This window comes from Pteropus alecto, unplaced genomic scaffold, assembly GCF_000325575.1.
Source record: "Pteropus alecto unplaced genomic scaffold, ASM32557v1 scaffold20, whole genome shotgun sequence".
Taxonomy (NCBI): domain Eukaryota; kingdom Metazoa; phylum Chordata; class Mammalia; order Chiroptera; family Pteropodidae; genus Pteropus; species Pteropus alecto.
Genome location: NW_006436298.1, coordinates 11,162,072 through 11,181,686, shown reverse-complemented (window position 1 = coordinate 11,181,686; position 19,615 = coordinate 11,162,072). Strand labels below are relative to the sequence as shown.

The following is a 19,615-nucleotide window of genomic DNA, read 5'->3' as shown; positions in this document are numbered from 1 at the left end:
ACCATATGCCTGTATACCAGCCGGGGCATTCAATGGTGGAGGGCCCATGGAAATGATGATAAAGCATTTTAACACCCCCCCGCCCCCAAAAAGAGTTTTACTCATTTCCTAATGAATAAATCATTGATGAGCAGACTTTGCTCAGCACCAAGTTCTGAAAGAGGGGCTACTTAGTTTCCACAGCTGCTCTTTGCCCTCATCATCTCTGGTGCCTCGGCGGGACAACTCGGAGAACCCCTCTGTTTACTCTGCTCCCCAGCTTGCACACAATATCAGATGCACCCTATCTCACCTCGGCAGTCTTTTCCCTTTCAGACTCAGTGGAAGCTGTAGTCAGTCCCCACTTTCTGCCTCACGCCTGCCTCCTTACCAACAACACATGACCTCATCCTTCATTGCTTCCTTCTCCACTTGTCTCCACAGTCACTTCTGGGTCAAAGAAGGCATCCTTTTCATCTGAAACAACCTCCTCATGTTTTCCATCCATTCCTTTTCCACCTGCACTGGATTCCTCCTTTCCTCTGTCTTATTCCCTCCCTTTACTCAGACTTCCTCTTCTTCAGAAATGCCCACTCACTTACACTAAAAGACTCCTACAGCCTGGATGTCTCAACCACCATCCAAGAGGGGCAAGTAGTCCTTACTGTCTATACTTCCTCCCCATTCTTTACTCCTTTACTCCATGGTCAGCTTTCCGTGCTACATTGGAATTTTAAGAAGCCGCCACTATTTCCCAGAGGCCGAATATAATGATTTATTTTCAGCCTTCATTTTGCTTAATCTCTGCCTTCTTGAAATTTCTCCTCTAGTAGGTAGAACTTGCTTTTCCTCCAAAGAATTCCTTTTCCTGATGTAGACTAGTTCCCAAATGATCTTTTTTCAGGTCTTTTTTTTTTTTCATTTTTTTATATATTGAGAACTTTCAAGCATCCAGAAAAAGTTGAAAGGCTAGTACAATGAATACTTACATACCATCCACCTAGACTGAACAATTAACGTTTTGCCGTATTTACTTTTTCTTCCTGCCATCCCATACATACATGACATTTCATCCCTAAGTATTACAGCATATGTCTAAGAATTAAGACATTGTTCTACATGATTACAGTGCAATTATCATACCTAAGACTATAAACAATTTCCTAATCTCTAACATCAAGTTCTTAATCAAAATTCCCCAGTTGTCCAAGAATGTCTTTTTATCTTTAAAAACAAGATCCAATCAAAGTAAATATATTACTTTTGATTATAACCCTTTAGCCTGGAACAGCCGCCCTTACCTTTTTTTCCCTATGAAGAGTCTCAGCCATCTGTCTTATAGAATGTCTTCTATCTGGATTTGTCTGATTGCTTCCTTAGGCCAATTTCTCCCTTAGTTCTTAGCTTATCTACCTGTAGAGCTGCAATAATCACATCTGTGCCAGCAACTATTGAATACTTCTAGCCTTGAGTATTCTCTTGCCTTCCCCCCAGGGTCTGTCCTTTATGTCCAATCTCCTGCTGGATGTTTCTACCTCTGCTTGCTTATCTTGCCATTACTGATGGAAGGGGCAAATATATTCAAGTCCACATCCCCACCCTTCACCTTTACTGGGCTCTTAAAGTGTATCAAGTACATACACACTTTACATGTATTATCTCACTTTATTCTCATAGCAGCTCTACAGGGAGGTCTTAATACTATGCCCATTTTACAGATAAGGAAACTGACATAGGAGTCAAGTAGCTTATACAAGATCATAGCTGGTAAATAGTAGAGTTGAGATACAAATTCAGTCTCTACTTCCAGATTCCAGCCTCCTAGCTGCTGTACGGTCTTCCTTGTTACTCAGTCACCTGGCTGACACCTGTTTCCTTCCTAACACCAATTCCAAGTAAAACCATCAGTGACATTAACGTACAATAAGCATTCACCATGTGCTAGGACCATGGTAAATGCTTTACAAGAATAACTGCTTACTAGGCAGCAAATCCATTAAATAAGTGCTCTTATGCCCATTTTGTAGAGGAAGAGACAAGCTCAGAGAAGACAAGGAATGTCTTCAGAGTCACACAACTACTAAGAGGCAGAGTGAGACTTAAACTTCGGTCTCACTGAATTCTAGGCCTCTGATCTACTATTTTTACAAAATATCACAACTGTCTTCCTTCAGATGCCACCTGTCAAACTCAGGCCCCATTTATCATTCATCTGGGTGGAGTTCATCTTCCCATCACTGTCTGCTCCCACTGTTCATACTGGACACTCAACTTAGCCAAAAGGATCTTCCTAAGCCAAGTTTGTTTATATCACTTCTTCTGCTCAAAAGTCCCCCAAGATCATCTATCATCTACAGGCTTTGACTTTGTGGCCTGACATCCAAGTCCCCCAAACCTGGCACCAGTCTTAGGTGTCCCCTTCCTGACATATGCTGTGTTCTCCAGCCTATTGGACTGTTCTTCCTCACATGCCCTGGTCTTGGAGCCTCTATGCCTCTGTTCGCCTTCCCTCTACTTAAAGTCTTTTCAATCTAAATATGAAAAATCCACTCATTTTTCTAAGACCAAACCCAAATTTGACTGCCTGCATGAAGCTTTCTTTAGTTCCTCATTTAGAGATGATTCCTTACTTCTCTGGACTCATAGTATTTTGCATCTCACAACTCTTAGAACAGGCTATCTAGCATATGGCTATATGGGTTTTTATCTCTCTTGCCAGACCCTGAGCCCTTGGGGTTAGGGATGCAGTTCACTCATCTTTCTACTCCCACAATGCCTTGCATATAACAGCTGCTTAATAAGTATTTGAGGCATCAAACCCACTCAATGTGTTTAAGATTTTAACAAGTTGGTTTTCTCATAATTATTAATATACTCACTTATCTTTAATTCTGAATAGAATTCATAACAGAAAAATGAAAAGCCTAAAATAATCTTAAAGCTGTTTAATCAAAAGATTTAGTGTCAGTTATTAAACTGTTTGGTTTGAATCCAATCAACTACTCCAGCATGTCATTATCAAGAATTTTTTTTAAACTATTTTTTTCATTACACAAGTAACAAAAATGCAATGCCCCAATCTGTGAAGAACAGCAGAAAAAAAAAAAAAAACAACTCCCCACAGTCCTGACACCTTGGTAAAAGTGCAAGCAACATTTTAATGTATTTTATTCTTCTGTCTTTTGCAATTTTTACATTACTCTAATAATAGTATGTTATTTCTCTTACATACTGACATTTAACTTCATGTGTATTTATAAGTCAGGCTATAAGATCTGAATTTGCACTTTTTAGAAGGAAAAAATCTTTAAAAAATGTTACTCTATTTCACCAATTGTTAGGACCATTAAAATAAGCAAAGATTTACTTTTAGAATCGTAACCATTCTCTCATGAAAGATGGCTAATGGGAGCCCAAATAGCCTGTTCAGAGCTGAGGAGAACAGTTAACCTGACTGATGAATGAGTGCTGGTTTTGGGAGTTAAGGGAAGAGAGTGTGCTTTCCGCTTTATACTCTATTGCACTGTTGTAATTTTTTTTTACCAAGCATGACTTACTTTTATAATAAAAAATTACTTACATTTTGCAAATGAAAACTCCTCACCACCAGTATTCAGCTTCCTTAAAATAAAAAAACAAGCAACACAAGAACTGATATAATCCCCAATTCCAGAAAAGCCTAGAAGAAATGTAGCCCTGTGCAGCCCAACTCCATCATTGGACAAAGGAGAAAACGGGTCCCAGAGTGGCTTGTCAGGAGAGAGCAGCTATGGCAGCTCACATGACTATCCTCCTCAACTGATATTCCACCTCCTTGGTCTTGAGTGCTCTGCTGGCAAAGCCCAAGGGCTATCAGGACCAATTAGCGGAGCTGGCATCTCCACATCAGCTAAGCAGTGGGATTAGAGTGCACAGGTGTGTTCCAGGGATTGTTTCATCCTCACTGGCTGTGGCAGTCTGCCCTCAAAGTGTTGGCACTACTGATGGGTGAGTGACACGCCTCACCGGCATCAGCAGGGCTTCCCTGATTTGTGCCGGGACTTGCCATTAGCACCACCCAGGTGCTGCCTATGAGAGCAATGCATGCACTGCATTAGCAAGGTGGGATGGCTGGTACTGGGATGCAGACTGCCCTGAATTCCTGCCATGATGTAAAGTGATCAGTCACCTCTTGAGGTTGAGATTTGGCAGGGAAAAGGGTTGAGATTTGGCAGGGAAAAGGGGATGTGGGTAAAGCAGGGCAATGACTGAGCTTGAAACAGCTAAGGCCCTTTAGGCACCTAAGCTGTCATCCTTGGAGGCCGAAGGCCAAAAGAGAGAAGGGTTTGGCTTGTTTTGGGCTAGGTGTCTACTTTAAATAGCTGTCCATGTCTTTAATGTTTAAAAAGGGATTCGGAAACACTGGGCTTTTGTTTTCTTTTGCTGACATGAATTCATTAAGGAATTCTATTTCTAAAGGTCTGAACTTCTTATCTTCCTATAACCTGAATCTGCTTCTTTGTCTGGAAAATGGATGAGGTGATCATTAAGGTCCTCCTTTGACTCTAATATGTTGTGATTACATAAAATACAGCAAAACATTGGTCGACCTTTCAGTGAATCAGTTGCTCTAATTGTATTTTCTGGTTAATTGCAGATCTAGAAGAAAATGTTGAAAATCACATAGGTATGCTTATTATAAAAAATAATAATATATCAAGTATCTTCTACAGTACTGAGGTACTAACGCTATCAGATTTACTACCTAGAACTGAACATGTGTGCAGCAGTAATCAGCATGTTCTCCTTTACTATATACTTTTTGTGCTCTTAACACCCTGCAGACAGAGCAGGTATAAATGTCCATGTTTTTCAAATGAGGCCCCACACATCAATAAGGTGAAATGACATGCTGAGGACCACACAGCTAGTAAGTAGCAGATTGAAGCCTAGAGCTCAATCCATGGATCCTGGCCATATCTGGGGCCTAACAGTTGTGCTTACTACCAGGCCCTTCTTCAGACCCATCTCTTCACCAGAGCTTGGACCTCTATATCCTGGCCTGAATGCCTGCTGACACTTGAGTTGATGTTGACTACTTTCTACCCATGAGCTCTGGTGCTGGGGGTCAGCCTGCCAACTTCCCCAATGGAAGCGATATTGGCCTTTATATTAGTTCACGATTGCTGCTGTAACAAATTACCACAAATTTAGTGGCTTAAAACACCACAAATTTTTATCTTACAGTTTGGCAGGTCAGGAAATATATCTTGAAGTGTTAACAGGGCTGCATTCCTTTCTTGAGGCTTGATGAGAAAATCTGTTTTTTTTTGCTTTTTCCAGCTTCTAGATGTTGCCCACATTCTTTGGCTTGTGGCCCCATCCATTTTCAAGGCCAGAAAAGGCCAGTCTTTCTCACATTGCATCGCTCTGCTTCCCTCTTCCACATTTAAAGAACACCCTCCTTATCTTAAGGTCAATTGGTTAGCAACCTAATTCTATCTGCAACCTTAATTCTCCCGAAAGGTAACATATTGAAAGGTTCCAGGGATTAGGACATAGATATCTTGGGTTAGGAGGAAGCAAAGATTATTCTGCCTACCCCAGCATTATACTGCCTGGCCCCAATCTGGAGGGTATGAGAAAGGCATTTGCTTGTGAGCCCCTCCTCCCCAGAAATCAATACTTTAGTGGGGTTCTTAATCTTTCCCCTCTTATATCTAGACCCTCTCTGTCCAGTGCAGGGAGTGCTCCGACTTTTCTAAGATACCTGGAAGGTGGGTGTGAAGAATGACTCTGTGGGGAACTCAGAGGCCTGCATAGCTCTAAGAACATTTGTAAATGTGTGCACTAATAAGGATTCCATTGTCTAGGAAGGCCAGGTAATGATGTCTGAGAGTTGATCAAGCTTTTGGAGTCAGATATGAATTAAAATCGAAACTTCCAACCACATATGGTGTGTCACCTTGGCAACCACCTTAAGCTCTCTGAAACCCAGTTTACTCATCAGTAAAATGAGAATAATATATAACCTTAAAGGGTTGTTATGAGGGTTAAATGTAATATTATTCAGGCAAATTCTGACATGTCATTTAAATTTAGTAACGACAACTTCTATTTCTCCTGTCTGACTGATTAGTGAATATTTTTGGTCCTGTCCAAAATATCCATGGAGACATCTGACCCATACCAAAAGGTCATTGAAATTTAGTCCTATCAAAAAACATCTATGAGTATATTTGGTCCATGCCAAATGGTTCTTGATATTTGATCTTGTCAGTCCACGCTTAGAAAACATCCTTGGGTTCAAAGAGCCCATATGTTTATTTATACTTTTGGTTTACAATACATAGAAAATACTATTATGTTTTATTGACCCAATAATTGTGTAGGGCTATATAACCAATAACCCTGCCTCGGTTGCCTAGCTGGTCATACATAGCACATGGGGTTAAGTAGATGGGTCAGTGTGGACCAAATGTCTCCATGGACATTTTCAACAGGACCATGTATGTTCTGCAAGGATCTGAATGGGAGCTCAAAACCAAAGGACCTCAGAAAGGGCAAGTTCCTGGGATGATTCCTAAGCAGCTGCACGTAAGTCACAAAGGTATGCCAGGTCATTCTCCTTAATGATAGAACGACGTGTCTATCAAAACATAAATTTCAGACCTGACTTGCCAAGTGAGCTTAATCTAGTCAACACTCAATATGACTTATGACTATAAAGTAATCTGACCAATCTTACAATATATCAAAACTGATCCATCTAAGTACTGTTCCTTCAAAGCAGTCACCTTGGAAATAGGTTATTCCAAAAAATGCTTCCATACTTAAAACATTTCTGGAACTCCTATTGTGAACTCCTTCTCGCAGATGCTGGCACATCCTTTAAAACATCCTTAAGCTGACAAATATTCATCTTTCCAGAAAAAATGTTTGGTTTTTTTTTTAATAAGAGTTGCCAGTTATTCAGAGCCTAGTTTGGTGAATGTGATTAAACAGATTAACTTTTCTGGATAATAAGGTTCATGATTATAATAAAGCAATAATTATTTTTGTGTGGCTCATAAATTGGCCTTGATAGTGTTGTCTATTAAAGTTAAGTAAAGGTAGCATGGTCGTAGTATGGCTTAAAGCCTATTTTAGTGGGTTTATGATGTGAATGAATTCATATAGCACTGGGAGTCATTACATATTTAAATAGTTTTAAATGTTTCTTTTTATGAAAATCTTAATTATGACATTCTCTGAAATCTGATTTCATAGTACTAAATGAAGGCTTAAAGGAAAAGCACTAAATGTTAATGAAAGCTTTATTATTTCAGCATATATTCTCCTGGGCCTTTGGTCAAGATAAGTAATGATCAGATGAATGAGCTGGCAACCTTCCTGGCCTCTGAAATCTCCTGGTAATTGGAAGCTAAGTAACACATTGTCACATGTTAAAATACATTTAGTAATATTCCAGCAACTTCTACCTGTCTTTTGCTTTCTGGGCAATGAAATACCGTGACATTTTAACACAGATGAAGAAAGCTAGCTTTCAGCTGGAAGAATTCTTGAAAAGTTAGTCTTCCTCAGCAGGGAGAAGACTTTGTTTGCCTTCATTCACGTTAACTTTTACAAGCATTTCTGCTATCATCCAAGGACTTTTTGATTTACATGTTCTCGATCAGCTCTAATTCCAGTGACCTGATTCATATTGGTTTTTTTCTTTTTTTTGTACTTCAATGATCTATTGTTCAGATTTAGAACCACAAAACCCAAAAGCCTGAGCAGGTAGAGTTAATATTATTCTCAGATAACTAGAGGAAATACAATAATTAAACGGGGGGCTGCAGCCTCAGTAAGGTTTAGTGTTGTCCACATATCAAAAACCCTCGAAAACATTACTACAATTTTTTTTGAAGGCAGTCTATAAAATCATCCTAAAAAAAGGTCTGATTTGGAGACAGATCTAAAAACATTAAAAAAAACAACAAAAACAACAACAAAAACCAAACTGCTCCTTCCACGTCCACCCTCAGAACTCTGGCTTTTGAAAAACTTTTAAATGAACAAAAACTACTTTGGATTAATACTCTTTTGGGAACTATCAAGGCCTTCATGTAGCTACTTAACCTTTACATTCTACCAAATACTACGTAAAAAATAAATGTAAGCTCCAAGAATGCAGGGAGTCTTACCCAGTTTATTTATTGCTGTATCCAAAGTGCCTAGAATTACGTCCAGTCTCTGCAAGGCGCCTTGTGGCTAGCTGCTGCATGAATGCATGCTGTCAAAGATTTTCATATAAAAGTATCTGAAGTCTAGTTCTTCTTGGAGTTCTCCCTTGCTCCCACTGAGAGCCAGGGTGGGCCTGCTAGATACCCCTATTATTCTCTAGATAGCTCCTTTTCCAAACTCATACAGAATCCATCCCTTCTTTGAGGATGACGGTCATCTGCAATAGCTTCTACCTTTTCTCAATGTCTCTCTCATTACCAATCCCCTGCCCATTCTCCAGTATTCATGAAGAAATCCAGCTCTTGACTCAGTCTTCTTGTCCACACCTTTCTCCTATCATCACTTCAAGGAATGAAGATGGCCTATCCACTTACTCGCCTCATCCCTCAACTCCCCTGGCTTCAATAACCACCATCTCCATTCCAGGATTCTGGTACAACTGCACCCTTAGTATCGGTAGCATGGCATAACAATACTAATAAATGCTAACATTTGAGGACTTATTATGTGCCAGACACTGTTCAGTGCCACATATTATCTTATTATCTCATTTAAGCTTCCCAACAACCCCATAAAGACATTAAGGTACAGAAGTTTAAGTTTTTAAACACCACTCAGCTCTGGAGTGGTGGATCTTAGTTAATCAGATTCTTTAGACTGTGCCCTTAACCATCCCATTAGGATAAAAAGAATCAAGATTTAAACTCCAGCTCTGCCACTGTCATACAGGCTTTTTGACCTTGAGCAAAATAAAAACCTCTGTAAGCCTCAGTTTTCTAATTCATAAAATACTCTCAGGAATAAATAATATATATTAAGTGCCTAGCACAGTGCCTGGTACACTACAAAAATGTGTTCCATCCATCTCACCAACAAGCACTTATTGAGCACCTACCTTCTAAGCATCCAATGCTGTGGTGTGTACTGAAGATACAGCAATGAGTAAGATAAACCAGGTCCCTGCTTTCGCAGGTCTTCACAACACCTGGTGGATGCTCAATAAACATTTGATGAAACAAGCCCTCAAGGAGGTGTGTCAGCCTCCAATCTACCTCTTTTCAATCAGCTAGTTATTCTGCTATTAAGCAATCTAATGAGGGCCTTTCCCTGTTTAAAATCCTTCAGGGAATTCCTCATTGTCAAAAAGATGAAATCGAAATTTCTCAACAAAATATGCGAAAATGGCTGTGGGTAAGTGACTCAGTTCTTCTCCCAATCCCACCCCCTTTTCTTTAAGCAGTGAAAACCTTTCTTCATATATAATCTATTTGGAAGTTTTAATTGAAAACCAGATCAATGAAGACCCAATCTGGAACTGGCATGAGAAATGGAGTCACCAGTCTGGCATCCTAATCCTTTTTCGTCCTCGTCAAGCACATGCATACATACACAGCTGTGGCTCCTAAGGCAATGCCACAGGTTCTGCCAATTTGAAAAACAAGCTTTAGATCAATGTTTTTCCAACTGCAGGATGTAACATATTAGCGGATTATGAAATCAATTTAGTAGTTGGAATTAGTGACTTAGGAAAAAAAACTAAGAGTGCATTACATGAACTAATAGCTAAGAACTGGTATATAAAACATATTACACATGCGCACATAGACACTCACATACGAAGCTGTGATACAAATTGTATTTCTTACCACGGATCATGGTCAGAATGGTTGAAAGCCACTGCTTTATGTAGGCTGAGTTCCTTCCATGTTTCCTCAGTCACATAAAACTACATCTGTATCAAGCCATTTGCAGTTCCTCAAACCCATCTTGCTTTCACTTCTATGCCTGTGAGTGCATAGGCCAGGCCTGATGCTAGGCATTAGGAATGCAGTAGTGAGAAAAACCAAGGTCTTGCCCAAACAGCACTTAAGAATCCAGACAAATATCACACTAGTCACACTAAAATATATATAACTGTAACCAAAATAAGTTGTCTAAAAGGAACAAATAGGGATTTTCAAGAACATTTATCAAAGGCAAATTAATCTAAGGAAAGGAGCATCCCTGAAGAAGAATCAACTAGCACAGATCTAAAGAATATTTTAGGGCGGAAGAAGAAGATTCCAGACATAACAGATATAAGCAGCCCTGGGATGAAAGGGCATGGCATGTTTGAAGAAGTGAAAAAGAGGCTAGCATGCTGGAGCCTAGAGATCGAGAGAGAGATACAAGATAGGCCTTGAAAAGTTAGCAGAGGCTAGCTAGGGTCTCATGGGCTAGGATTTTGTTTTCTGTCCTCAGAGTAATGAGAAGCCAGTGGAGGACTTAAAGAGGAGACGAAGAAATAGGAGTTGTGAAGACACCTGTGGATGGACTAGAAGGAAGAGTGACTGCAGGGAGACCAGTAAGAAGGCTACTAGAATGGTCCCAGTGAATGGTGGCTGATTTTACACATTGGAAATTAAAGGTAAGGAGAAGGTGGTGGTAGTGAAATAGAGGCTGACTCCTAGGTTCTGGCTTGCACAACTAGCTACATGGTGCTGCCAGCTGAGAGAGTAAACTGGAAGAGACCAGATTTGGAGAAGACTATGAGTTCAAATATGGATAAGTTACATCTACAGTGACTGAGTTAGGTATGTATAATGGCTAAAACAACCTGGAAGTCATGACTATATAGATGGTAAACGAAACTGGGCATACAAGAGTGAGGAAAATGTGTGGGGTTGAGCCCTGAAGCCCTCTCCATTTCCTGATGTTACATTCCTACTTACTATAAATGTGTATGACTACACAAAGTTAACTACACAATTATACCTGCTTTAAAGTTCAAATACAGAATAAAAGATGAAAGTCTGTTCACTCCTTGGGTAGTTAGTATTAACAATTCAATTATGTACCCTTATATTTTTAATAAGAAATGGGATTGTGCTATACATACTTTTCTATAATGTTTTTTAAAATCAGCAACAGTAAGAATATTCTTCTGTATCAGGGTACAGTTCTATCTTATTTGCAGGACTACAAAGTATATGGTAGGACTGTATCACAATTTAACCAACTTCCCAGTCTCTAATGATGGATAGTTAAATTATCTGGCAAACAGTTACCTGCCTATTCAATTTCACTGTCCCCCTTGCTCACTGAACCCTGATTCTGTTCTAGCTGCAACGTGTTCAGCCTCAGGTGTTGGTTCAAAATTGGCTAAAGTCAACTGAGGCCATCCTGTTGCCCACCTTTTCTACTTCCCTTGTAGCTACAGGCAGTTATGTTATCAGGTTCCAGCTAATGACCTTAAGGAGAAATCTGCTGTAAGATCTTACGAGAAAGCCTTTGCTTTCCTGATAAAAGAGAACTAACACAAATACTACTCTCTTGCCCTTCTTTCTTTCTGTTTTGGACATAATATTTGATGACTGGAGTTCCAAAAGTCATTTTGCAACTATAAAGCCATAAGCCAACACTAAGAATAGTAAATGAAGCAGAAAGGCAGAGAGAAAGCCTGGGCTGATATACATAGACACGCACATGAACACCAACTCTTTTTAAAGAATCCAAATGTATTTCCAACTTTAAAGTCTGAAAAACTAAAATGAAATGTTTTGAATCCAAGCAGAGACATAAGTGATGCCCTGCAAAAAGAAGAAGCATATTTAGGATAAGATAATAAAATATTTTCAACTATTCCTGAGAATATTTTTGCATGTTGGGTCCAGAAATGCTTTTCTGGCTCCCTGCCAAGCACATCCCTCTGTTCTGCAAATTGACAGGATGGCCTTTGTACAAAATCTCTGACACCTCTTGCTTTCTCTTGTTTGAGATTTCTACCTTCTTTTGCCTACAATTAGAAAATGTATCAAATTAAGAAACAATCTTTTACATGAGAAGTTGGAAGGTAGTTGATATCGGTGAGCCATTACTTAAGTTCACAACTATAATAAAAATGAAACATCAGAAGTAAAAATTGGTTCGAAACCAGAAATTAATTCCTCTCTTTTTGAGAAAAAGTGCTTCCTATTTAATTCTAGAAAACAATTTCTGTTATTTCATTCTAATGTTGACAGTTTCTTCTATTCTCAATTTTGCCAACTTCTCATGTTCTGGCAAAAATATGTTAGGTTTCGCAAATTCAGGAATTTGTAGCTCTGCTTAAACACTTAAAGGCTATTAAGTTAATAAATTTATACTGTGTGAATACACTATAATTTAAAATATTAGACACAAATCAATTTTATGTGTAGTCCAAAATATATACAGTTCACATCTACCCATCTAAACAAACAGAAGTTCACATTTGTTCTACTTTTACAGTTTACTAAGTGCTTTTATATATGTACATTTTCTCATTTTCTATTCAAGACAGACATGTGACATAAATATTATTCTTATTTCACAGTTGGAAAGAGACCAAGACATTATTCAGTGCTTTAACCACTATATAGTGTAGCCCTGAGACTTTAGATCAGCAAAGGGTTTTAATAATGTAAATATCACATATATTTCAATTTTATCACCGTTTTCAAGTTTCCATTTTCTTAGCAAAAGAAAACAATGAAAAATGTTTTATGCAATCTAATAATAAAAATGGAAAATATTATATAGACAGTTGTATGCAAACCCAATGAGTGAGACCTACCAGAAGCAAAGCCTACTTTGGGAGTCTTATATTGTATATTGTTACCTATATACAGGGCACCAGTACCAAAAGCACAATTAGATGAGTAATTCTTTTCTATTTTAGAGAAAATAATACAGGAAACTCTTCCTGCCTCCAAGTCTAACATACATATGTATGTGTTAGGGTGTGCAGATGACCAGGAAGGATACAAAAAAATACATTATCCAGATTTGGAGTTCTAGGACCACTGATTATCCCAGCTTAGGCCTATAGAGACTTAACAATTTGGTCAAATGTCTCATCTTTAGTAATAAATTTATTTTCCTTTCCCCATTCCCTTTTCTTTCTAATTACCTTGTACCATTTAGACTAGAAATTCCAACAGGTAGCTTTTCTTTCTGAATTATCTTCCCTACTGTATAATTTATTTCAGAATTTTCCTTTCCTATTCTAAATCTTAAAGACATTTCTTTATAGTAGATGAGGGAGCAATAGCTTATATTCACTGCCAGAAAAGGGTCAGATCCAGCATTAATTTCCCAGCAAAAAGCTGAGAGAAAAGTTAACAGGAAACAGTTATAAGTGGCAGAGCAGTGACACCTGCTTTCAGAAAGCTGCACTGCAGTTCTCCAGTATTTGAGGTTATCCTTTTGATACTACTCTGCCAATTTAAAAAGAAAATTTCTGTCTGGTCATGAGTTCAAAGCAGACCAGTATGTTTAAATCATTGGTTCAATGAATCACTCTTTTTGATGTTATAATGTTTTTATTGCATTTGAGGACATTTTCAATAAATACCTTGAGTTTGAGGCCTTGGCTAGGTAATCCATTTGCAGTAGAAATCAGATTTCTCTGGCACAACTCCATTGCCAGCAATGGGAATTATCAAAACTACAAATGCCAGCACATTGAATATTTCAATACTGTATTCAATTGTTCATATCTAAATATTTCAGCTATGAAACAAACCAAATGTAAATGCTTAATATATCGTACAAATCAACATTCTTCACAGAAGAAAACAATGAAAGACTAATTCTCTACAACATGTCACCTGTTCATTAGTTCTTCAATAATATTACTTATGTTATTTCAAGGATAATAAAATTTATGCACCACTACCCATGTTTTCTCAACATTTTTTTATCTAAGTTCTGAAGGGCATAAACAAGGATGTATACAGTCAGAACTGTTTTTATAAACTTTTGATTTTTTTTGTTGCACACCTTACAATAACAAATATATGGAGACAACAACAAATGTACATTTAAGTCATTAGTGGATATATGAATTTTGCCTATATGGCTACTTATATGGGTCTTCTAAATGACAAGATAAAATAACAAAGGTTCATAAGCTCATCCATGCCCTGTGAACTTTAATCCACTCACCAAATAACTTGATTCAGTCACTATTTATTAGTTTTAGAAAATGTTTTTTTAAAAGCTGCAAACCACACTTTATTATACATTTCTGATTCATGAGGGGATAAATTGTGATACAGTTCCCTCATGCTACTGGCTCTTTTGGAGAAAAAAGTTCTGCAATAAAATAAGAGTTTCCAGACTCTTTCAAAAGTTTGAATTGTGTTCTATGACTGACCTTCACTCTACAGTCCCTTTGACCCAGGGCATGGCCCCTGGTACATCTTTTTGAGGTTTAGTTTCTGGGAAGTTTTCAGCAAACCTCTCTCGTGCTTTCTCCCAGTTCTTTTTACTCTTATTTTGGAGAACGTGAACATCTTCAATTGAGGATGGTTTGCCTGTCCCCAAGCCAGCATGCGTTCGCCGAAGCTGAAGCTGGATCTGTTACCAAAAGTTGAGCAGAGACTTATTGTACAGTCAAAGCACAATGAAATCTGCTGTGTCCAACTTAGTACTTTAACTATAATTCTCTGACTTAGAAATGACACAAAAGAAAATCTGTCAAATGCATCAAATACCATACAGGAATACATACATGATTATATTTGGAACTTAAACTCATTTTTCTACATTGTTGTGCTTGTCAATAAGTACAGCTGACTCCACAAAAAAAAAGTGCTCCTTAAATAGCAATCACCAAATTTCACTGAAATGCTCCAGTCTGTCATCTCACTCTAACCAAAAGTAAAGGTAAAAGATGTATTTATACCTACTGTCCTAGCCTCACTTAAGTGAACAGATAGATTAAACATTAAGAGTCATACATAAACTTAATTGCATAAATGGAAAGGAGGACTTCTCATTATTTTGAGAATCATTAAATGTATAATATATGTTAGGCACCATGCTAGGGGCTTTATATTCATGGCATACTTGAAAAAGGTTTTATTATCCCTATTTTAACATACAAAAACTGAACTCCAAACTTGACCTAAGTCCCAATATGACAGAGCACATATTCTAATCTAGGTCTGACTATAAAACTAATGTTCTTCCCATTGTATCTCTATGAAATGAAAAAATTTACATTAAACTCACAGTGATCCATTTATTATTTCTTTAGGTACCGAGTAATTATCAAGAGAGTTCTTTAGTCATTTTACTTTGTAAGGTTTTTGCAAAAGATAATCTAAACCCTGATGAACCATGGGACTGCAGAATTAAATCACTGTAGTTTTTCAAACATTATTCTCTCCATTGCTTGTTATATGCTCTAGCTCTTGAACCCAAAACAGATTTTCCAGCTAATATAGAATCTTCCTATTTATAAAGTGACACTGTAACTGGTCCTGCAATTCTTAGTACCAGGAAAAGTAAGGAAGTAATTAAATGCAACTAAAAGACACAGAAAAACCTTTGACTCAGGAAATAACATTTACTATTCTAGCTTCACTGAGGAAAAAAACTTCAAGAGGCTTCTGAAAAACATTAAAAACAAAATAAAAACAATATACATATGTATATTTGGTGACCATGAATGGCCACAAACGCAGTAATAATGTCTCCTAGCACTTAAGGCAATACCTGGCACATATGAGATATACAGTAAATATGTCTGCTGTAAGAATAAAGAATGAAAGAACACACAAGTCTTACCGGAGTTTTCATTCCTCCATTTTTTTTTTCTTCCAACCCATTTTCTCCAACATCTTCCGACCTTTGTTGCTATCAGTAATTTCACTTTAAAGAAAATTAAGATGACGGTTGATTTCTACAAGACCATTTAGGTCACATTTATAATATACTCATGAATTTAAAATAATGGGTAAAATTACTTTAGAAAACTGGCATTATCTAACAAAGTTGAAGATACGTAAATTCCAATCCTATATATACCATTTAACAGAAAAGCAGGTGCATGGTACACCAAGACATTAAAGAAATAACCCAGATGTCCAAGATCAAAAATTGTGGCATATTCACACAAGAGAATATTATACAGCAATGCAAATAAAATGTACCTAACAAAATAATGTTGTGGAAAAAATACAGACACAAAATACTGAATTATTCAATTTAAAATTCAAAAATAAGTGAAATTAATCTGTTGCTACTGGAAATCTGCAGAGTGATTACCTTTGGAGAAGAGAGAACAATAGTGATTAAGAGGGGGCATAAGGAGGGTAGGTTTCTGGGGTTACTGAAATTTTCTATTTCTTGACCAAGAAACGTTTACTTTACAATGTGTTAATTGTATATCATTAATATTGATGCTTACATTTGTGCATTTTTCTGTATATGTTATACATCAAAGAAAAAGTTAAAATAAAAAATCTCTTATTCGCTATTTGCATTTTGTTCTGATTTTATGTCCTCCTGCTAATTTAAGGGTATTTTAATTTTATGTTCTACCACATTGTCATTTCGGTTCTACAAAACGTTAAATTAGCTCTTCAATAACAATTAAGCAATGTCATACAAATGTTTCACTTTTTATTTCTGCCTTTTAATTTAACTCTAATGTAATCTTCATATTCTCCAGCAATTATTTTAAAAAATATTAGGCTTTAAAAAATATTTGCCACGTTGCTTAGTATATCTAATTCATAATACTATATATTTCATCAAATCTGACGCCACAAATTTTAAGATGTGCTGTTATCTTATGCCACATTAAAAAGTTTGCTTGTATATGTAACTGTAAAACTCTATCCAAGTAGTATACCTTAGAATCAATAAAATAATATTTAATCAAAATTTTATATCGAGTTGTCAGTTCCACATGAAAGATTTAAATTTTAACTAAATCCAGAATTTATATTGAGGAAAAAAATGTAGCTAACATATGACTAAACGCAGAAATATGGTCATATTGTAGACCTCAAAATTACATTTTGAGCCTTCTAAATACATTGTATATAAAAGCATACTCACTCAATTGGGTGGCTAGATATGCATATATGTGTGCATATATGTGTGTTTAAATATGTGTACTCACATATATGCTCAGAACTTTTCTAGGAAATAATGGAATTCTAATTTTAGAGGAAAATGTAAATAGATGTAATATTCTGATCTTATTCTGAACTATTCCTTTAAAACATACCTATCAACATATAAAGCCCTGTACCAAAGCTATTACCCTATGAATGTGATATGGTACAAAGGGTACTAAAAGTAATTAAAGTTAATACTTACGAATGAACAGATGCAGGAGCATCATCTCTTTGAAAAGTTCCTTCACTTCCGATCTGTTCCCTACGTTTTCCAGCTCTATCTTTATATTTTGGATTCTTCAATGCCTTTTCATCCTCATAATCTGTATTCTTTATAAACGAGAAATATTCATTAAAAAAAACAAAGCTGCTAAATAAAAATGTAATGTCTGTATATTTGCCCTACTTGGCAAATATGGTTCAATGTGTTCTCTATTAAACAATGAATTAATACTTAATGCTGTGTACTCATATTTTCATATGAACCACCAGTATTCAAAAAAAAAACCATGTAGAACCAATGGGGTTGGAAAAACTATCTATTTCTCCTTTTCTCTAAGGAACCGAAAGTACCAAAGGACCTAAAATAGTTTGGTTACTGTTCCTTGGAAAGGAAAATGAAGAAAGTCTTCAAAAAATGGATAAAAAGCTTTATGCTTCAACAGCTCCATTTATGTGATTATCAGTCACTCAACAAATAGTTACTGAGTAAAGAGTATGTTAAGTTCCATGCTAGGTGATGCAATGAATACAAAGAAATTTATAATCCCAGAGGGCAAATACACATAATCTTTGGCATGACTGGTTCGACAATAAAAGTATACATAAGATGTGGCAGTGGCACAAAAGAGGAGGTGGTCAATTCAGCTTGGGGCTTCAGAGTAGGCTTCTCTCCACCCTTTGTTATTACTTGCTGATCTTTATACTAAAAGTATGACATTCATCCACAGAGATGCTAGGGGCTGCTGGAGCAATTCAAGGAAAGAACCACATAAGTTTTTACTTAATTTTGCTTTTAATCAGAGAAGAAAAACATAGAATCACTAATCCTCATGGGGTTTTCTCCCCAGAAGATGATACAGAAATTTAGTTAAAATTTTTAAGAAAACACTTTTGATTCTCTCCTTATGTATCTTCTATTGTCCTCCCAAATTAGCCCCTTGATATTTATGATTTTTCTCCCTTAATGAAACAGTAACAACAAAAATATAATTCTGCAGATTTGGCAGCATCTTTTCTCATATCTTCGTGAAGTGTGAGAAGCACTGGACAAATATGCTTAAGACCTAGATTCTATATATAGTTCTGTCATTTAGTAGCTAGGTGACCTTTATGCTTTAGTTTCTCAAATGTAAACTGAAAATATTAATTACCTTCCTGGTTTACTTACATGATTAAATGGTAACTTTATTTACAGCCTTATTGTGGTATATTAACATACAACAAATTATGTAAAAGTGTACAATTAGACACTTTTGAGATGTGTATACATCTATGAAACTATCACCAGAATCTAGATAATAAATATATCCATCTACCACAAAGTATCCTGTCATTTATTATACTCCATCCCTCTAGATCCTCCCTGTGCATCCTTCCTCTCCTGTATCCAGGCCACACTGATCTTTCTGTTACATGCTAGTTTGCTTTCCTAGAATTTTATGTAAGTAGAAGTATACACTATGTATTCTTTTTGTCTGGCTTCTTTCACTCAGCATAACTGAATTCATCCACATTGTAGCCTGTATCAATAGCTCAAGCTTTTTTATTGCTAAATAGTATTTGACCATATTGATATACCATAGTTTGCTTATCCATTAGTGATGAACACATGAATTTTTCCCAGTTTTGGCTATTAGAAAAAGAAGCTGCTATGAACATTTGTTTACTAGTCTTTGTATGAACATTTTGTTTCATTTCTCTTGGAGTAGAACAATGAATCATATAGTAGATGTATATTTAACTTTTAAAGAAACTACTAAAATGTTTTTCGAAACAATCAAACCATTTTATATTCTCACCAGCAGTGTGTGAGAGTTCCAGTTCTCCACATGCCCACCAACACTTGGTATGGTCATTCTTTTCCTTTGGTTTTAATTTGCATTTCCCTAATGACTACTGATACTGAACATCTTTTAATGTCTTTATTTACCAATTGTACATCTGCATGAAGTGTCTATTCAAATCTTTTGCTCGATTTTTAACTGAGTTGAGTTTTGAGAGTTCATTATATATTATAGATATATAATTTTTATCAGATATATGATTTGTAAATATTTTTCCCAGTCTGTGATTTATCTTTTCATTCTCTTAACAGTGTCTTGGAAGAACAGAAATTCTGGAGGAAGTGTAATTTATTAATTTTTTCTTTTATGGATTGTGCTTTTGGTGTTAAGATATCAAAAAAATCTTTGTCTAACTTTTTTTAAAAAAGGTTTGCTTCTGAAAGTTTTATAGTTTTAGTATTTAAATTCGTATCTATGATCCATTTTGAGTTCATTTTATATAAGTTT

At 36.5% G+C, this 19,615-nt stretch overlaps 1 protein-coding gene across 1 annotated transcript in view; it reads right to left on the bottom strand.

The window, feature by feature from the left end:
• Positions 1 to 13,488: 13,488 nt before the first annotated feature.
• The window catches only part of AGGF1 (angiogenic factor with G-patch and FHA domains 1), a 28,129-nt gene continuing 22,002 nt past the window's right edge, over positions 13,489 to 19,615 (bottom strand). The window contains 4 exon segments of the mRNA XM_025047775.1: positions 13,489 to 14,547; positions 15,763 to 15,791; positions 15,794 to 15,846; positions 17,305 to 17,432. Of these exon segments, the coding sequence (XP_024903543.1) occupies positions 14,347 to 14,547; positions 15,763 to 15,791; positions 15,794 to 15,846; positions 17,305 to 17,432 (411 nt within the window). The 3' untranslated portion in view covers positions 13,489 to 14,346.